General features: G+C 41.7%; 1 protein-coding gene across 1 annotated transcript; it reads left to right on the forward strand.

Annotated features, from left to right (window-relative positions):
* Positions 1 to 46: 46 nt before the first annotated feature.
* DERL1 (derlin 1) lies at positions 47 to 15,612 on the forward strand. The gene is made up of 8 exons (XM_056485890.1): positions 47 to 389; positions 2,395 to 2,506; positions 5,623 to 5,687; positions 8,199 to 8,225; positions 10,184 to 10,279; positions 10,934 to 10,986; positions 12,162 to 12,272; positions 13,340 to 15,612. Exons 1-8 carry the CDS (start codon positions 237 to 239, stop codon positions 13,476 to 13,478), a joined length of 756 nt encoding a protein of 251 aa, XP_056341865.1. The 5' UTR covers positions 47 to 236; the 3' UTR covers positions 13,479 to 15,612.
* Positions 15,613 to 16,191: the final 579 nt, after the last annotated feature.

The raw sequence follows: 16,191 nt of genomic DNA on the forward strand, positions 1-16,191 counted from the left end.
CCTGCCCCGCCGCCCGCCAGCGGCGGCTCGGCTCCCGCTCCACCCCCGGGGCGGGACTGCCGGCCGCCGGGGCGGGGCCGGAAGCAGCGGCGGCGGCTCGGCCGAATTCGGTGGCGCCACGTCTGGCTCGGGCCCCTCCGTGACCGGGCGGTAGGAGCGGCTGAGCCTTCGTCTTGTCTCTTCTTCAGGGGCCGGTTGGTGGCGAAGCCTCGGCGGCGGCCAGGCGCAGCTACAGCATGTCGGACCTGGGGGACTGGTTCCGAAGTATCCCTCTGATCACGCGTTACTGGTTCGCCGGCTCAATCGCGGTGCCGCTCGTGGGCAAGCTGGGCCTCGTCAGCCCCGTCAACCTTTTCCTCTGGCCTGACGCCTTCATCCACCGCTTCCAGGTATGGGCCGCACTACCGCTCCCGGCGTGCCCCGCGGCGCCCGCACAGTAGCTCACTGTGACTCGCTGCGCGCGTGGCCTTCTGGGAGTTGTAGTGCTCGGCCGCGCTGCGGGGCCTCGCTGGGGCTGCGCGCAGGGCTGGCCGCTCCCCCGGCTCCGCGGCCTCGCTGGAGGCTCCGCGCACCGAGAGAGAGCCCGGGGTGACCTAGAGCCCCTCTGGCGGGAGTGGAGCCGCCTTCCCGCTCAGCCTGTACAGGGCCTGCGGCTGGGCCCGGGTTTACCCCGTGCTCTGCCCGCAGGCCCAGGGCCCACACCGCGGTGACGGGCTGCGCGTCCCTACCGGGCTGACAGAAGGAGCTGTTGCCCCTGGCAGTGCTGTAATTCGTCTTGTGCCTCATTCTGGTGTATTTTTTCCTACATTTTTTTGTGGGAGTTGCTCTGGTGGGCGCTGGTTGTTGTGTCAAGGGGCTCTATGGCTGTGGCTACAGATGACTTGCCCAGCTCTGTGTCATCGCGTGGCCGTGACTTTGGGAGCTGTAGCTTTGGGCTTACAGGGTGTGCAAACATCCCAGGCTGCGGCTGGCCCAGGAGATTTTGGTGCAGATCTACAAGAGAGACATGGAGCTCCTGGGGCGGGTACAGCTGGGAGAAATAAAGGTGATCAAGGAACTGGAGCATCTGTACTGAGGAATGGCCGAGGGAGCTGGCCCTGCTCAGCCTCGAGGAGACGACTGAGAGGGGACCTTATCAGTTTCTATCAGTATCAGAAGGGTGGTGATAGAGGATGGATAAATGCCAGAGGGCAGAAACTGATGTATGGGAAGTTCTATCTGAACTTGGTGACCATGCACTGGAGCAGACTGACCAAGGAGGCTGTTGAATCTCCCTCACTGGACTTATTCAAGAACTGTCTGAGTGCAAGCCTGTGTTATGTGCTCTAGAATGACTGCTTGAGCAGGGAGCTTGGCCCAGATCACCCACTGTGGTCCATTTTAACATGACCTATTCTGTGATTCTGTAACAAAGTGCATTTTTTGCACCTTCTGGTTTAGAATTTGAAAAAATCTTCTGTTTGGGATTGTCAGTTTCTGTGCTTAGGTATGGTCCATGTAAATTAACAACTAATGCCTTGAGGTGTCAGACATGCAGTGTTTCTGGGTGCAGTAGCAATATCAGAAGTGATCTCAAACTGGACATATTTTTCCTTGCACTGTGATGTTACAGGTTCAGTGTGGGGGGAGAGCACTCATTGGAGGGAGTGAAAACGAAGAGAAGAGATTTCAATTTTTAGATTTCTCATTATATCTTCACTGAAGAAAAAATAAATTAAAGCCATGGCTCTCTCTGTACCTTGATTCATGTATTGTTCCCAACATTTAGTTGAATAAATGACTACTTTTTCCTCTAGTTCTGTTATTCCTTCTTGAACTATGATGTTCAGGATCCTAATACTCAGTTTGGAAATGTTGCTGGTTAAAGAGCTCATGAATGATCAGACATCTTCTGTCTTTGCTGTATGCTGCTATGCAGTTGGCTATGCCCAGTATTCATAGCTGGGAGTCTGTCCCTGAGTAGATCCCAAATGCTCAGACTAGCACATGCTGTCTGGAATGGTACACTAAAGGCTGTGAGTTCCTTGGCCTCTCTTCAACAGGGAAGAATGGGTTTTGTATGGCTGTCTTTTAAATAGGGTAGCATCCTTGCCAGTGAGTCTCTTTTGCACTGCATTAAAGATTCAGTACTGCAAAGATGTGATGGGAAGCAGATTGGAAAGTTGTGTGTTATTTCTGGTGTAGTCTTAATAGCTTTGCTTACTGGATTGAAAAAAAAGCCACAAATATAAAAGCTGCTGAAGCAGCAACAATCAATACTTGGACTATTTCTAATCTTCTCCTTGATGTTCCAAGTTTTCATTCATTATCAAGTAATGAATGTAAATTAAAAGCCTGTGCATGTGAGTTCATTCTGCGGTTTATAAATATATCTTTCTCTTTTGATCTGGACAGATCTGGCGGCCGATAACAGCAACTTTCTTCTTTCCAGTGGGACCTGGAACAGGATTTCTCTACTTGGTGAATTTATATTTCTTGTATCAATATTCATCACGATTAGAAACAGGTATGTTGACCATTAAATTGTCTGCACCTGGTGAACCCTGCCTGGTGCTTATGGCTCTTCTCTGTGCCAGCTTATGTTGGTCAATGTAAAACTGCTCTGAAAACTGATTTTCTGTGTCTGGCTCCTTCCATTTGGCCTTTTAGGATCTGAGCATGATACTTTTTTCAGTAGGAGGGCCTGGTGCTTTTAGTTGCTGGATTTAAGGAAGTGAGTGAGTGAGATTAAAAGATGATGATTACCTCTTTTTTTTTGTATCTGATGTTTTTTATCATAGAAGGGTGATAGAGCATATTGTAATAATGGGTTTATCCATTGGGAGAAAATAACATCAGTTTTTTCTTGTTTTAATAGGGATGCTTTTTTATGGTATTCTGTTGTCTGTGCTGAATTGAGAGATACCTCCTACAAAGGAAGTCTACCCCTCTGCCTAACAGATATGAGGAAAAGTTAAGAGACTAGAAGGATTTTCACTTAAGGAGAAAAATTAATTGAAAAAAGGAGATCAGATAGTAGATAATTTCCTTCAAAAAAAGGGATTGTTGGTACAAGGTAGCTTCAAAACTGGTTTCCTTTTGCACTGCCCAGTTCATTAAAGCTAGACAAAAATTGGTTCAATTGACATAAATAATTAAAGTATTTGCAAAGCCAGACTCCTCCTGAAAGCCTTTGTGAACAAGAATTTCAGTATAATTCTAATGGAGCCCTAGAACTGATGGTGTAAAGGGGAGTGCATTGGAAGATGATGTTTGGGAAGTCCCACAAGAGAGAAGAGATCCCTGGTAGACCTGCCATCCAGGGAGTATTGTGGAATCACATTTAAATCTTAACAAGAGTAGCAGTGAAAGGGAGGAGTGGTGCCAGATTGTATTTGGTTGTTTTCTTAGTGAAAGTTAAGTATTAGTTTAATAGCTAGAAATGGTTCCTGTGTCCTTTTGAGCCTTTCTGCAGTAGTTTATGAGCACATGAGAGGGCTGGCAGTTCTGCCTGGGCAAAGGTGGGTGTAGTAAAAGTTCCTGGTTAATTATGCAAACTAAAAGAGCTCACTGCTTGTAGATATACTTATAAAATGCTTAACTTGTCTGTGCTGTGGTATCAGTCTCATGAAAGGGAGTAAATTTCTGCTGTACAACAGATCCATATTTTGAAACTGGGAATCATCTGTGTTATTTGAACCTATGCATCTTTTTTATTACAGTTGTTTTTCTGGGTATAAATGAAGTTCTTGATGAGATTGGCCCTTCTTTCTGTGAAAAAGGCCTGAATCCTTCTTTAGTTGGAAGGTGTATAAGTTGCTGATAATATTTACAGGTGGAAGTCTATGTTGTTCTATGCCTCCTTTTGTGTGTGAAACTGAGAAAGGGAAACTTCTATTTTCAGCATTGTGCATGGTTTTTGAGTATACACTGCTGCTGCCTGCCAGCTTCAAATTAGCTGTCAGGAATATCCCTATGGCTTTGTACTGTGCTTGTGCTTTACTAACAGGCTGACCTGTAACTTCCAAAGGAAAGGGAGATTGATGTGTTTTTGTTTTCCTTTGGTTGGAGGAGAGGATAACAAATATCAACAGAGTAAGCAGAATATGCAGAGTTCACTACCCAGCTGTATGAATTATGAGATTATGGGTCTGCAGCTCTTCCCAGATGAGTGGTTTATATCCCAGGCCTCACAGAAGGACCCATACCTGTGCTGAGCTTTCTGGCAGTTTGCTTAGATGTTCATCAAAAAGTCAAGTTAAATGGTTTGTCTAATATTCTCACTAGCAATCTTGTAGATAATGAGAAGAAAAATAATTTAGAAGAGTGATAATAGGTTTGATTTTTTTCTTGTTTTGGAAGGATTCCTGAGCTGGCATTTCTACAGCCTTAGTCAGCTTCTTTTCTTTATGTGTTTTTATTTGTTGTATGGCAACAGTAGGAAAAAAACCTTCCGTTTCTGAAGTTTTATAACTAAAACTTTCTGATATATTTTTCAAAGCATTTTTTTTTCTTGTCGTGCAATTTGCATGGCTGAACTTAATAAAACTGGTATTTTAGTATAATTTTTTTTTTACATAGGTTGTTCTAAAAAGCTAATGCTTAAAAGTAGATTTTCTTCCTTTAAGAATACTTGCATGAAGCTGTGCAGTACTCACATTAAGCTGTGGCATTCCTTCTAGGCATTTTGATATTTTATTAGGAGCATGTAATTCAGGTTGTTCATGATATGCTGTGTGTGTTACTGTCATTCCTGCTGTCACTGTGTTTCACCCCCACTGATCTGGATCTTTTTCAGCAATATTTTCAGGCTTTCCCTTCCTGCCTGGGTTTATATGAAAGTTGATGGGAGTCTTGCATAGATGCTGAGGTCTCTGTCAGCCTTTTGCCCCATTTAGCAAGAGTGAGAGCCTCAGCTTTTCATGTTTGCAGGGAGTTGCTAGGGGGTTACTTTTTAGTCCTTGTCTCTGTCAGGTCACAAACTCAACTGAGCATCTGAAGATCATTTCATTTAATATGACCTGTAGGGAATGTTACTCTATTATTTTTGTTTCTAGTGTCCTGAAAAAATTGACACATATTTGGAGTGGTGAATTAGACAAGCAGTACAGCTTAGAAGAAACAGAATGTGCTGCACATGCATACCCTCCTTTTCATGTGTGCTATTTTTTTCTGGAGTATAAAAACCATTGCATCTCTTGAGTCTGATGAGGTGATGCAAAGAAGATGCAATTTGCCTAACTAAGGGCTGGTTTTCACATGACTGAGTCATTAAACTTGGTATTTCTGCTTTTGCTGTGCACGTGTATTTCCTTATTCTGTGCTTCTAACCCACAGTTTCATATGAACTGTGTGGTCCAACTCCATTTTTGAAGCCTTATGTAGTTAAAACTACTTATCTCCAGAGTCAGTTGTTCTTTTATAAGTATAGACTGCTTGTGCTCTAGTGCAGTAGGCTGAATGTCTTATTTTTCAGTCTGTAGGATGTGCTATTCTAAGGCTTTTTAAAATTAAAAAAAATTTGTAGACCACAGACTGCATGCAAAGCAGCTGTTATTAACTGAGCTTTCTTAGACTGAGAAAGTTGTCCTAATATTTAATCAAAATTTCAGTGCCTTGCATAATGATTCTTTTTATTTTCAGGGGCTTTTGATGGAAGGCCAGCAGATTACATGTTCATGCTCCTGTTTAACTGGATCTGCATTGTTGTATCCTTCTCATCATCAAACTTTGAGAAATATTTTCCTTCTCCTGTTTCTTCCTGAAATATGTTCAAAGACCAGGTTTTATCAAGGAACAGTTTTAAAATGTAGCAAATGTTCCCAGGCAAGTTGATAGAGTTTTTAAGTGTGTTTTGCTTCCTGAAAAGGTAGTGAGTGACTTGCAGGGAGAACATTTAATAATGTGCTCACACCAGTGTGTAGTGTGAGAACTTGAGCTCTGCCTACACAGAGCTGAGCCTGTGCTGGGTGAGTGTCCCTGGTGCTGCCTGGGTTGCTTTGCTGAGCTGCTCTTGTGTGGGCTAGCACTGGATTCAGTGTGTTCAAGCTGCCACTTGCAGATCACTGCCATTCGAAATTCATGGACAACTTCACCTGCTGGGTACAAGTCATCTGAATCTGTGAAAGCTGTGTTGTGATATCTTCACTGAGACAACTTCCTGAAGAACTGGGCTTGTTGGTTTGGGAATGCTGGGAAATATTTCTGTGAGCTGTGCTGTACCACCTGAATTTTCTTTTAGATCTTGAATGCAAACCTGGGAGGAGTTGTTGATATACCGGGTGGTTTGCCACCATTCAGAGGGATCTTTAGAGGCTGGATAAATGAACTGGCCAGGAATGAAGCTCAGCAAAGGGTAGTGCAGAGTCCTGCTCCTGGCAGGAACAGCCTTAGGCTGTCAGTCCAGGGACTGACAAAGCCAAGCATCTTCCAGAAAAGGCCCTGGGTGTCCTGCTGGACACAAAGTTGACCATGAACCAGCAATGTGCTATTATGGCTGAAGTGGCCACCAGCCCCCTGGGCTGCCCTAAGCAGAGGATTGCCAGCAGGTGATTGCTCCTCTCTGCTCAGCATTTGAGAGATGTAAGGGGGCTGCACCCAGCTCTGGGTTCCCAAGTCCAAGGGAGACATGGACATGCTGGAGAGAGTGAAGGGTCTTGAAGATGATTAAAGGGTTGAAGCATCTGTCATGTGAGAGGCTGTGAGAGCTGGGATTGTGCAATTCTATTGTCATAGAATCATATGGTAGTTTGAATTGGAAGGGACCTTGAAAGGTTATCAACCCCCCTGCAGTGAGCAGGGACACCTTCAACTAAATCAGGTTGTTCAGAACCCCATTTAACCTGACCTTGAATGTTTTTAGTGGTGGAGCATCCACCATCTCTCCTGGTAACCTGTGCCAGTGTTTCACCACCCTCATAATAAAAAATTTCTTTGTTACACCTAGTCTGAATCAATCCTTTTTTAGTTTAAACCGTTACCACTTTTGCAATTGCAAAAGGCCCTACTAAAATGTTTGTCCCCCAACTCTCTCAGCCTTTCTCTAGAAGGAGAGGTGTTCCATTCCTCCAGTAATCTGTCTGGTCCCACTCCAAGGTGCATGTCTTTTCTGTGCTAAGGGGACTGGAGCTGGACACCCAATTCCACAAAATGAAGCACAGAAAATTCCATTTAAATGTAAGGAGGACTGTTTTCACTGTAAGGGCAGTGAAGCACTGGTGTGATTGGCAAGAGAGGGTGTGGAACCTCCATCCTTGGAGATGCTCCCATTCTGTCTGTGCTGTTGCTGCCTCCTTGTATCAGTTTGCAATGGCACAGCAGGTGGAAAAAGGGAACAGTGACATCAGTGTGAGTCAGATTCAGCCAGGAGAGCTGGTGTGTAGAAATGCTTTATCAGTGCATTATCTCTAGTTGCCTTCCACTATGTGGAGGAAATTGCTATTCCTGCTAGTCCTGTTGAGCCACAGCTGTAACCAGGTGCATTTAGTTGTGTTGTTATGAAGGTTTTCTTTATGATTGCAGGCTGTTGGCTGTGAGCATTTAATTAATGTAATTGTGACTGGTCATTTAAAAGCTTCTAGTTGCTTGTTCCCTGTGTGATGTAAGGACCAATGTGGATGCATGATCTGGGGAAATGCTGGGTGTCATTTTATATGTATTTATGAACTGTTAAAAGCATCCTGATCATACTAAAATCATTCAGTGATTATTTCTACTCAGCAGTTACTACAACAGATTCTTTGAGCTCCAAGGTGGGAGAAGAGTATTAAAAACCTGCATTGATGCACTTTCAGAAATTGCTTCTTTTCTATGACTCATTGACAATATATTGGTATTTTTTAATGATCTGGTATTTCTTTAGTTAGAAAACCTAAATATCAGTGTTAAATTAATGAAAGAATCCAGTTGTTAAACTTTAATGTGCCCTTATGCAAGGACTGATTGAGTCTGCAGCTAGCCAGTGTCATCAGGGAGGAAAAGCCAGTGTACCCATCAGCCCTCAGGGTAATAACTTGAGGTGGGAACTTGAAAGCCTGACAAAAAGCAGTTATTGAAACAAAGTTTGTGCATCTCTAGATCACTGGAAATTTTAACCTAAAACAGTGTAGTATTAATTTTGAATATTAAAGATCTTTGCATGTTTGTTCCATGTGTCTGCAACTTTTTATTGTTGTAGTCTGTCAGGCTTTTCTGCATTTTCCTTCACGGTGTGATGACAGATAACTGGCTTGGTAATGGACATGCAGGTAAGTGTGTTGCAGTTTCTTAGATAATAATTGTACAAAATGTTATGACTACTTAATGACTTTATAGAGAGCATTATTGGCTTAGCTGCAGAACATAGTTAAGCTAGGCTGTTCAGATTATATCAAAGTGGGCTGATCTGTGTGTATTGTTCATTTTTCAGATTGGGTTAGCCTCAGTTGAAGGCATTAAGCTTGATTCTGACTGCCACACCTAATCTAGTTAGGGAGCCAAGAAGTAAAAATTGTGTCTTTATGCAGTCAGGAAGTGCTCAGACTTTTACTAAAATGGACACAAGATGTCACCTATGCACTATTTCTCTTAATGAATGTGGATCTGATTTCTTATTTTTTTATTTAAGAATGATTCTTGAGTTTTTAATCTTCTCAAATTTAATTCAGGGTGCCTTTTAATTGCCAACATAAGTTTTTTTTTTTTTGGTGAAAAATACGGTTTCAGTTTGAGACCAGAACTGTGAAGTACAAAATCCTCACAGGAATGATTAAGATAGTGGTCTTAAGAACTGCTTTCAGAGAAATAATTCTTATCTTCCCAAATACTAAGGTGTGTTTTTGACACAACAGAGTGTCAGATAACTTAATGTCTTCAGTCTGCCTCTGCTATTCTCATCTTCATCTGTCTCCAACACCTAAAAGTTGCACCAATATCTAGTATTCCATAAAGAATTATCTTAACATTTATTAGATCACTTCTTTGACTCTCTGTTAGACAAAACCAGTGATCATGCATCTCTGGTCTGGAGTGAATTGTGTTAAGGGCTGTCCATAACTTTATACTTACACTTTCCTGTGGGGAAAATAGCACAAATTTTTGAAAAGCATGCTCTAGAGTTACCCACACATTATACAAATATTAGACTGATGGTGTTGATTTGTATATTTTTAAAGAGGTACTTTTTATTTGTATACAAATTATTGATTAAAGAAAAATCAATTTTTGATGTAAAAGTGTGTTTTTTCTTAAAGATAAGGGGGTTTTTACTTGTCTTGAGTGGCCTCTTGAAATTCAGAAGATAGAGTAGGATAGCTAGACCTCTATTCCTAAGTCAAATGCATTCAGATACTAGATATTGCTTTTTTTCAGTAAAACAAAAAGGGTTTTAATAAAGACCCTAAGGTTCTTGTGTGGGGAGTCAGAGTGCACCGTGGGGCCTGTGAAAGGCTGGAGTGATGTCAGGATGCCAGCCTTAATGTGGAAACTGTTAAATAGCAGCACCCCTGGAGGGGGATGGGTTTTAACCTCTTTTCCAAACACAGGAGCTGGTTATGACATTCAACCAGTTCTTGGAAATGTTGCTGGTGCAGAAATGGGCAGATAGCTAAAGCAGTGCTTTGCCTTTGTTTTTTTTTTTTTTTCAATAGAAATAGTCCAATCAGCTAATACAGAGGCTGTGTAAAGAAGTGCTTGGAGGAACCTCAGCTCCTGGCGTGGAGCTCCAAGCTCTACCAGGGCTGCCTGTGATACCCTGAAATGGGGATTGACTGAAGCACCTTCCCCCTGTGGTGCTCTCAGGAGGATGGGGACACAGGTGGTAGTTGGATGGATAACACTTCATCTGGCATGTTAGCCTGGCCCAGATGAGAGTGTTTGGGTTAGTGCCCTGAAATGATTGTGGCACAGGTACAGGGCTCACTGCTGTAGGTGTAGGTACAAGCAGAGGAGTTCCCTGCAGCTGCTCCTTCACTTGGCACAGTTTGGAGCCCTTGGCTTTGGCATGGTCATGCAAAGAAGAATGACCAAGTAGATTTCTCCTCCTTAACTTCCCCAGTAGTTTTTGGACAGATCCAGGGCATGTATTGGAAAAGATTCTGGGGCAATCTGTAAAGTCCTAAGTGAAGTGCCATGCTTACAAACCACTTCTGAAACACAGCTCCTCCTGCCTGAGTTTCTTGTGCTTCTGTGAAAGTAATGGTAACTTTTTCTTTTCTAAATATTGTAGTTGCTGATGATTCCACTCATCATGTCAGTACTTTATGTGTGGGCCCAGCTGAACAGAGACATGATTGTATCATTTTGGTTTGGAACCAGATTTAAGGTATGTCAGACAATATATTGGAAAGATTTCTGCCCATGTGTAGTGGGTGAGGGGCAAAATGTAAATATTTTCTCTTATTAAAGGTGTCCTGTACTCTCACATAGAATACTCCTTGAGATACAGCAAAGACAAAGTTCATAGTCTTCCATGTGGTATCACTCAGTGTGTCTCTACTGCAAAGACGTCCTGACAATTCATTGTTCTGAAAAGAAGGAAAAAATTCCTGATAAACATTAGCCTGGATAAAAGCTAAATGCAGTGACAAAATGTTGGTATTTTAAATTGGTTTTAGTTCTGTGTCACCTTGGCTGTTTCTGTCAGATCTTTTAGAGAAGACTCTCTTGATCATTTCTAGACCGCTTCAAAATCAAAAACTTTAGGGTTTTGGTCCAGATGCAAACTTGCTGTGGAACATAGGTTGCAAAAGGCACTTTTGCTTATAATGTTTGAATGAGTATGTTTTGTCTAAAAATGTTAGTGGTTGTTCAGTTTGAAGTAACCTTTTTAGGTTGAATCTGCTTAAGTTAGTAGATCAGGACCTGTATAATGCCTAAAGCATTGAAATCATGATCATGGTTATTGGTGCAGTCGGAAGTTGAGAGGAGGTTTACATCCTTAACTTGTACTTACTCTCTCCACTGCTTTCTTTTTCAGGCCTGTTACCTTCCATGGGTTATTCTGGGATTCAACTACATCATTGGTGGATCGTATGTATTTACTTATATGGCCAGTTTGAAATTATAAAAGCTTTTACAGCTACTTAACTTGCTGCTGAATTTAGGAGTAACATTAAAATAGCTTAAAACTGTATGATCTGACTCACTGCTCAGTATCACATGGTGGTCATTTAACATAAAAGCAAAGAGGAGATGTGCACGTGGGAACTAGAGAACAGAATGTAGGTGAGGGGAGAGTAATGAGAGTTTGGAGTGTTTTCTAGTAACTCTATGCATTAGGCCTTCTCCATACTAAGAAAGTAACACACACTCAAGAAGGATGTCATTTGCTGGAACCAGCCATTATTACTGCTTTTAGAAAAAAATTGAGCTTGGCTCTGATAGTGCTGTTACTTCTTTCCCTCACAGACCTGTCCAACCTGATCTTTTTTTTTCAATTTGTTAAACAAGGGAAAATGGCAGTAAGCCCACAGCATGGCATATTAGTACTTGTTGAATTTTTTGATCTCCCTTGTTTTTCGGTTTTTTTTAACTAAATTCCCTGATGCAGAAATCCTCTCTGTGCACAGTGTGGGCCCCCTCACTGGGGACCTGCATTGATTGGAGCCTCTTGGTACCACTGTAATGTAATTAGTGACAATAACAAGTTTGTGGTTGAGTTATAAAAGGAGGAGATAGTGCAGCAAAACCAAATTCCCTTTTCTGCCTGTGCCTCCTACTGACTCATCTGTCACTTGTGAACACTACTTGCAGTTAGATACCTGCTGTTTCTATGCATGACAGAAGATACTCAAGGGCCTCCAGTCGGCAGTTCTTTTACAAAACTGGGAACAAAACAGTTCAGTACAGCAGGAGACAGGTTGTCCAGTGAAAACAGCAGTAACTTCTCTAGCTCTGCAGGTGATTGTTTTGGGCACTAATCGCTATATGGTCTAATTCCCCAATGTAAACAAGTATTCAGTTGTGTTTTCAATACAGAATGTAGAGAAGGCTTGGAAGGGAGGGTGGAACAGACTGCTGATGTGTTAGCACAGGAGATTGGCCAATCTGAAGAAGTGGCTGCAAAATGCTGAGGGAAGGGAAATTTTCTGTGTGTCACGTCCCTGGCAAAGCCTGGTGGCAGGTGAACAGAAGATTGTCATTGTCACTCATTTATTTTCAGAGAAGACAGTATGTGAAACCATTCTTTTTCTTTTGCTTTACAGAGTCATCAATGAGCTGATAGGAAATTTGGTTGGACACCTGTATTTCTTCTTAATGTTTAAATATCCAATGGATTTGGGAGGAAGGAATTTTCTGTCCACGCCTCAGTTCCTGTAAGCTGACTTAATTCTTTACCTCACTATTTGGTCTTATTTTTTATATGGTTCGTCAGACATGTATTTGATGGAATTGTAAAGTGTAAAATACTGTGCTTCTTCAGACTCTCATATTGACTGAGCTGGTGAGTCATAAAAATAGTTCTGTGAGAGTTCATGTGAGTTCTTTGCTGCCCCTTGGAATGGCTTATGTCTTTACCCACTCTTAAGAGTGAGAGTAAATGTCATAGTTCTGCTGCTGAATTGAGCTGCAGTAAAGAGAACTCCCTAACAATTATCAGATGGTATATAAAAGAAGTTTTACACTGTAAATGATCTGTTTTCTGTATCCCCATGTATTATTATAGTAGCTACCAGTTCAGCAATGTTTAACAATAACAGTCAATTGTAGACTTGTTCAGGGCTATAAATGATTCTGCTTCACAGTCTGTGCTAGTCACCCTCAGTGGGACTGCAAGTCTTGGTTTTTGAAGTGCTTTTTCCTGAGATATGTACATTGTTTTGGCATTGAAATACTGTGATCAGAAGCCAAAGTTTGTAGTTCAGTTGCCCTTGTCTCCATCCTTTTGGGCTGCAAATATTCCTCCTCTATCAAACTCCAGTTAGCAACTCAGTTAACCCTTTTTTAGCATAAAGTGTTGAATTACACTTACACTTTCTGTGCCAGTTTTAATGAATAGGGAAGCTTTATATTCTAATTTTTGTGCTTGCAAGCCCATCTGGTAAACCTAATTTTCCATAAAGATTAGAAGACAAAGTTGTTTTTAAAAATGTCTTTCAAGGTGGTAACAGCTCTGGAACTGCCCTCAGTCTTGTTGGTTCTGTGCAATTCTCTTGTTACCATACCCACCCCAGAGATGGAAGTTTCCTAGTATTTCCATTTGTCACTGTGCTGAGGCCTTAGCTGTGGAATGAATTCTCTGAAGTTCTACTGGGAAAAGCCAGTTTGTATTACAAAGTATATCAGCTTAGAGGAAGTGCATGGAAAGCAGAAAGCACAGCCTTGGCATTTATCCACAGGGTACAGCTGTTCCTCTAACTCCTCCTCCTCTGGTTTGTCCTAGTTACCGCTGGCTGCCAAATAGGAGAGGAGGTGTGTCGGGCTTTGGTGTCCCCCCTGCCAGCATGAGAAGGGCTGCAGAAGATCAGCAGGGTGGTGGAAGACACAACTGGGGCCAAGGTTTCCGGCTAGGGGACCAGTGAAGAATCCCTGCCCTTGGAAAACAGCAACTCTTCCGTTTCAATTGGACGTAGAACCGACCGTTCCTGGTGCAGAGCGTGCTTAAGAACTGAGCTCTCTGTAGTACTCTTGGATTTAACTGATTAGAAAGAAAGAATGTTTCTGGTTCAAGAGCAAATTAAAAACTCCAGAAGGAAAAAATGTAGATCTTGCTCCAGGTTAGCCAGTAGTGTCCAGTGTGATTCTGCCATTAAGAATAAGCCTTCTTTATACAGTATTGTCTGTCACAACAGGATCCATTGGCTGTCCTGTTCCACAATGTGATGGAACAAGCTAGTGGTGTTCTGTCTTTCCTGGTACGTTAAAAGCTTTGTTGACCACAGTAAAGTAAGAATCTGGTATGAGGCAGATGTCTCAAACTAACCCCCAAGTTTAGGAAGCTGACTTCTTCCATAGCTGTGCTTAAGTCCCAGGGTCTTTGGAAACATTATTTAAGTGGTATCTCTCTGCTGCATTCATAAAACAAATTGCAAATGTTTAATTTCCATTATTAAGCTGTGTTTTGAGCAAAGCTGTTTCTTGCCATGCAGCATTTGTCCTACCTGCTACATCATGGGCTGGGCAAGGCTAAGGATTAGAGAACTTTCATTTGAAATGGCAATAACAGATACTCACAGAATTGAAATCTGAACTCTTCATGGCATGTTACAAAGCTTGTTCTGGTGAAACTGAAGTCTGGCATGATTTTTCCCCCCCCCAGATCTGTGAATTCTTGGCTTCAAGGTTTCTCTTTTATTGCCAAACTGGGTAGCATAAATACTGCTTAAACTAGAAAATGTAACGTTGTGGTTAAGGGTACTGACTGCAGCATTGTTTAACTGAATCTTCAGCTTTATCTTAAAAGCTTTAAGATGTTTAAGAATCAAAGCTGGAAATAATCTTTTGCGGAGTGAAGATACAATATAACAGGTTACTGCAGGACTCTTTCATCGACAAATTAAGAAATTGCATAGACTATTTATTAGTATCTGTACTTCTTTCTGGTAAAAATTTTTGACATGGAAAAGGGAATGATTCTGTACAGTAGTTTTCCTTGCACTGGGTTCCCATGGGCAAAGCACGTGGCTAAGATCCAGGAAGCTGTAATGCCAGCTTGCTACTGACTCACTGCATGCTCTTGAGCAAACTTTTTACTTATCTCAGTTTTCCCAGCTGTAAGGAGGACTCGTGCATGTCTCACAGGATTCGTACAAGACAGCTGTCCCTGACCTCCCTAGCTGGGAGCTGCTAGTGAGCAAGTAAGGCTTAGGTTTTACATAAATCCAACACTTCAGCTAGGAACGCAATTACTCTAAGCGTAGCCAAGACTTCTAAGTCAGACTGTAGTTGCTCACTTTTTGTTTTATATTTGGAGGAGGAAGAGCATTGTTACTAGGATAAGTTTCAAGTCTGACTAAATTGCTCTTTAGTATTTGTCTGTTTTACTGGCTGGGTGGGGTACAGAAAGCTGTTCTGCCCAAACTTAGGCATCTCAGGTACTGTAAGTAGGTGAAGTGAATCTGGGCTGATACATTTTGTTACTACTTTGTTTCTTCACTAAACTTGGGTTCTGGAGGTGTAGAAACTTGTAAATACTAAGTGATGCAAAGCTGAGTGGAAAATAAGCAGTTAGACTGGAAATTAAAAAAAAAAAGTGTGTTCCATGTCTTCACTTCAACTCAGTTTGTTGATTTGGCTTGTGGAGAAATGTAGAAAACTGGTAATGATCATACTGTGTGCTTAAGTTTCACAAGAATGTGGAGTTTAGAAATCACCTGCCATTTTTGTCTGTTTGGTGATGATTTTTAAAGATGCTCTTGTCTCTTTCTTTGTGCAAAATGGTAGGTAGAAGAGAGGAGTGCAGTGTTGTAAATACAGAGTTATCATTTACCAACATCTGTTATTTGATGTGGACTTGAACAGTCTGAAAATAAAAAAAAAATCATTTTAATAGGAGAGGTTTTAGTCATAGGAATATCACAGTCTGCAAAGCATTTGTCTTCATTTTGAGTCAGGACCCAACTTTTGAGTGAAGATGCAGTAGACTCAGTTAAACCCCTGGCACACTCAAACTGCAGAATATCTCTGCACAGAAGGCCCAAAGGAAGGCTTGGGTGAGAAAGCACAGCAAAAGGCATTGTACTGGCCCACTGCATTGCATGGGGTCTTGCTTTCTGGTATGTTCTCTAAATTAAGAGGAAAAGGTTTGCAAGGAAAATAGACTTCTTATAAACCTTGATTAACTTCTGGGCTGCTTCAGGTCAATTTACTTTATTTATGGAAAATTCACAATAGAATTCCATATTACAAGCTCAGTTTGTTTGTTTCTCTGTTTGTCACTTGACCTGAACTGCTGTTTGTCGTCCCACACACATTGATAATGGCAGTCTCTTGTTAAAATGAGTACCTCCTTTCTTATTTTGTACAGATAATTTCCCTTTTTGTAATCAATTTTTGTTGGCAAAGTTTTAAATTAAAATTTTAATCTCTGTTACTGTCTTTGTTTTGCTAAATCGTATTTTAGGTTAAGACAAGCTTGTGATCTGCAGGTCTGTGAGTATTGTCTGACAGCTGTACTGTGACACCATCTCCTGCTGGTGATATAAGTACTCACAAAAATGACCTGCTTTTGGGTGGGAGTCTTGTCTTCTCTGATCAGTTGCAAAATCATAAAGGCATTTTCTTTGTCTCTGTTTA

The sequence above is a fragment of the Oenanthe melanoleuca genome, chromosome 2 (genome assembly GCF_029582105.1).
Source record: "Oenanthe melanoleuca isolate GR-GAL-2019-014 chromosome 2, OMel1.0, whole genome shotgun sequence".
In the NCBI taxonomy this organism is placed as follows: Eukaryota; Metazoa; Chordata; class Aves; order Passeriformes; family Muscicapidae; genus Oenanthe; species Oenanthe melanoleuca.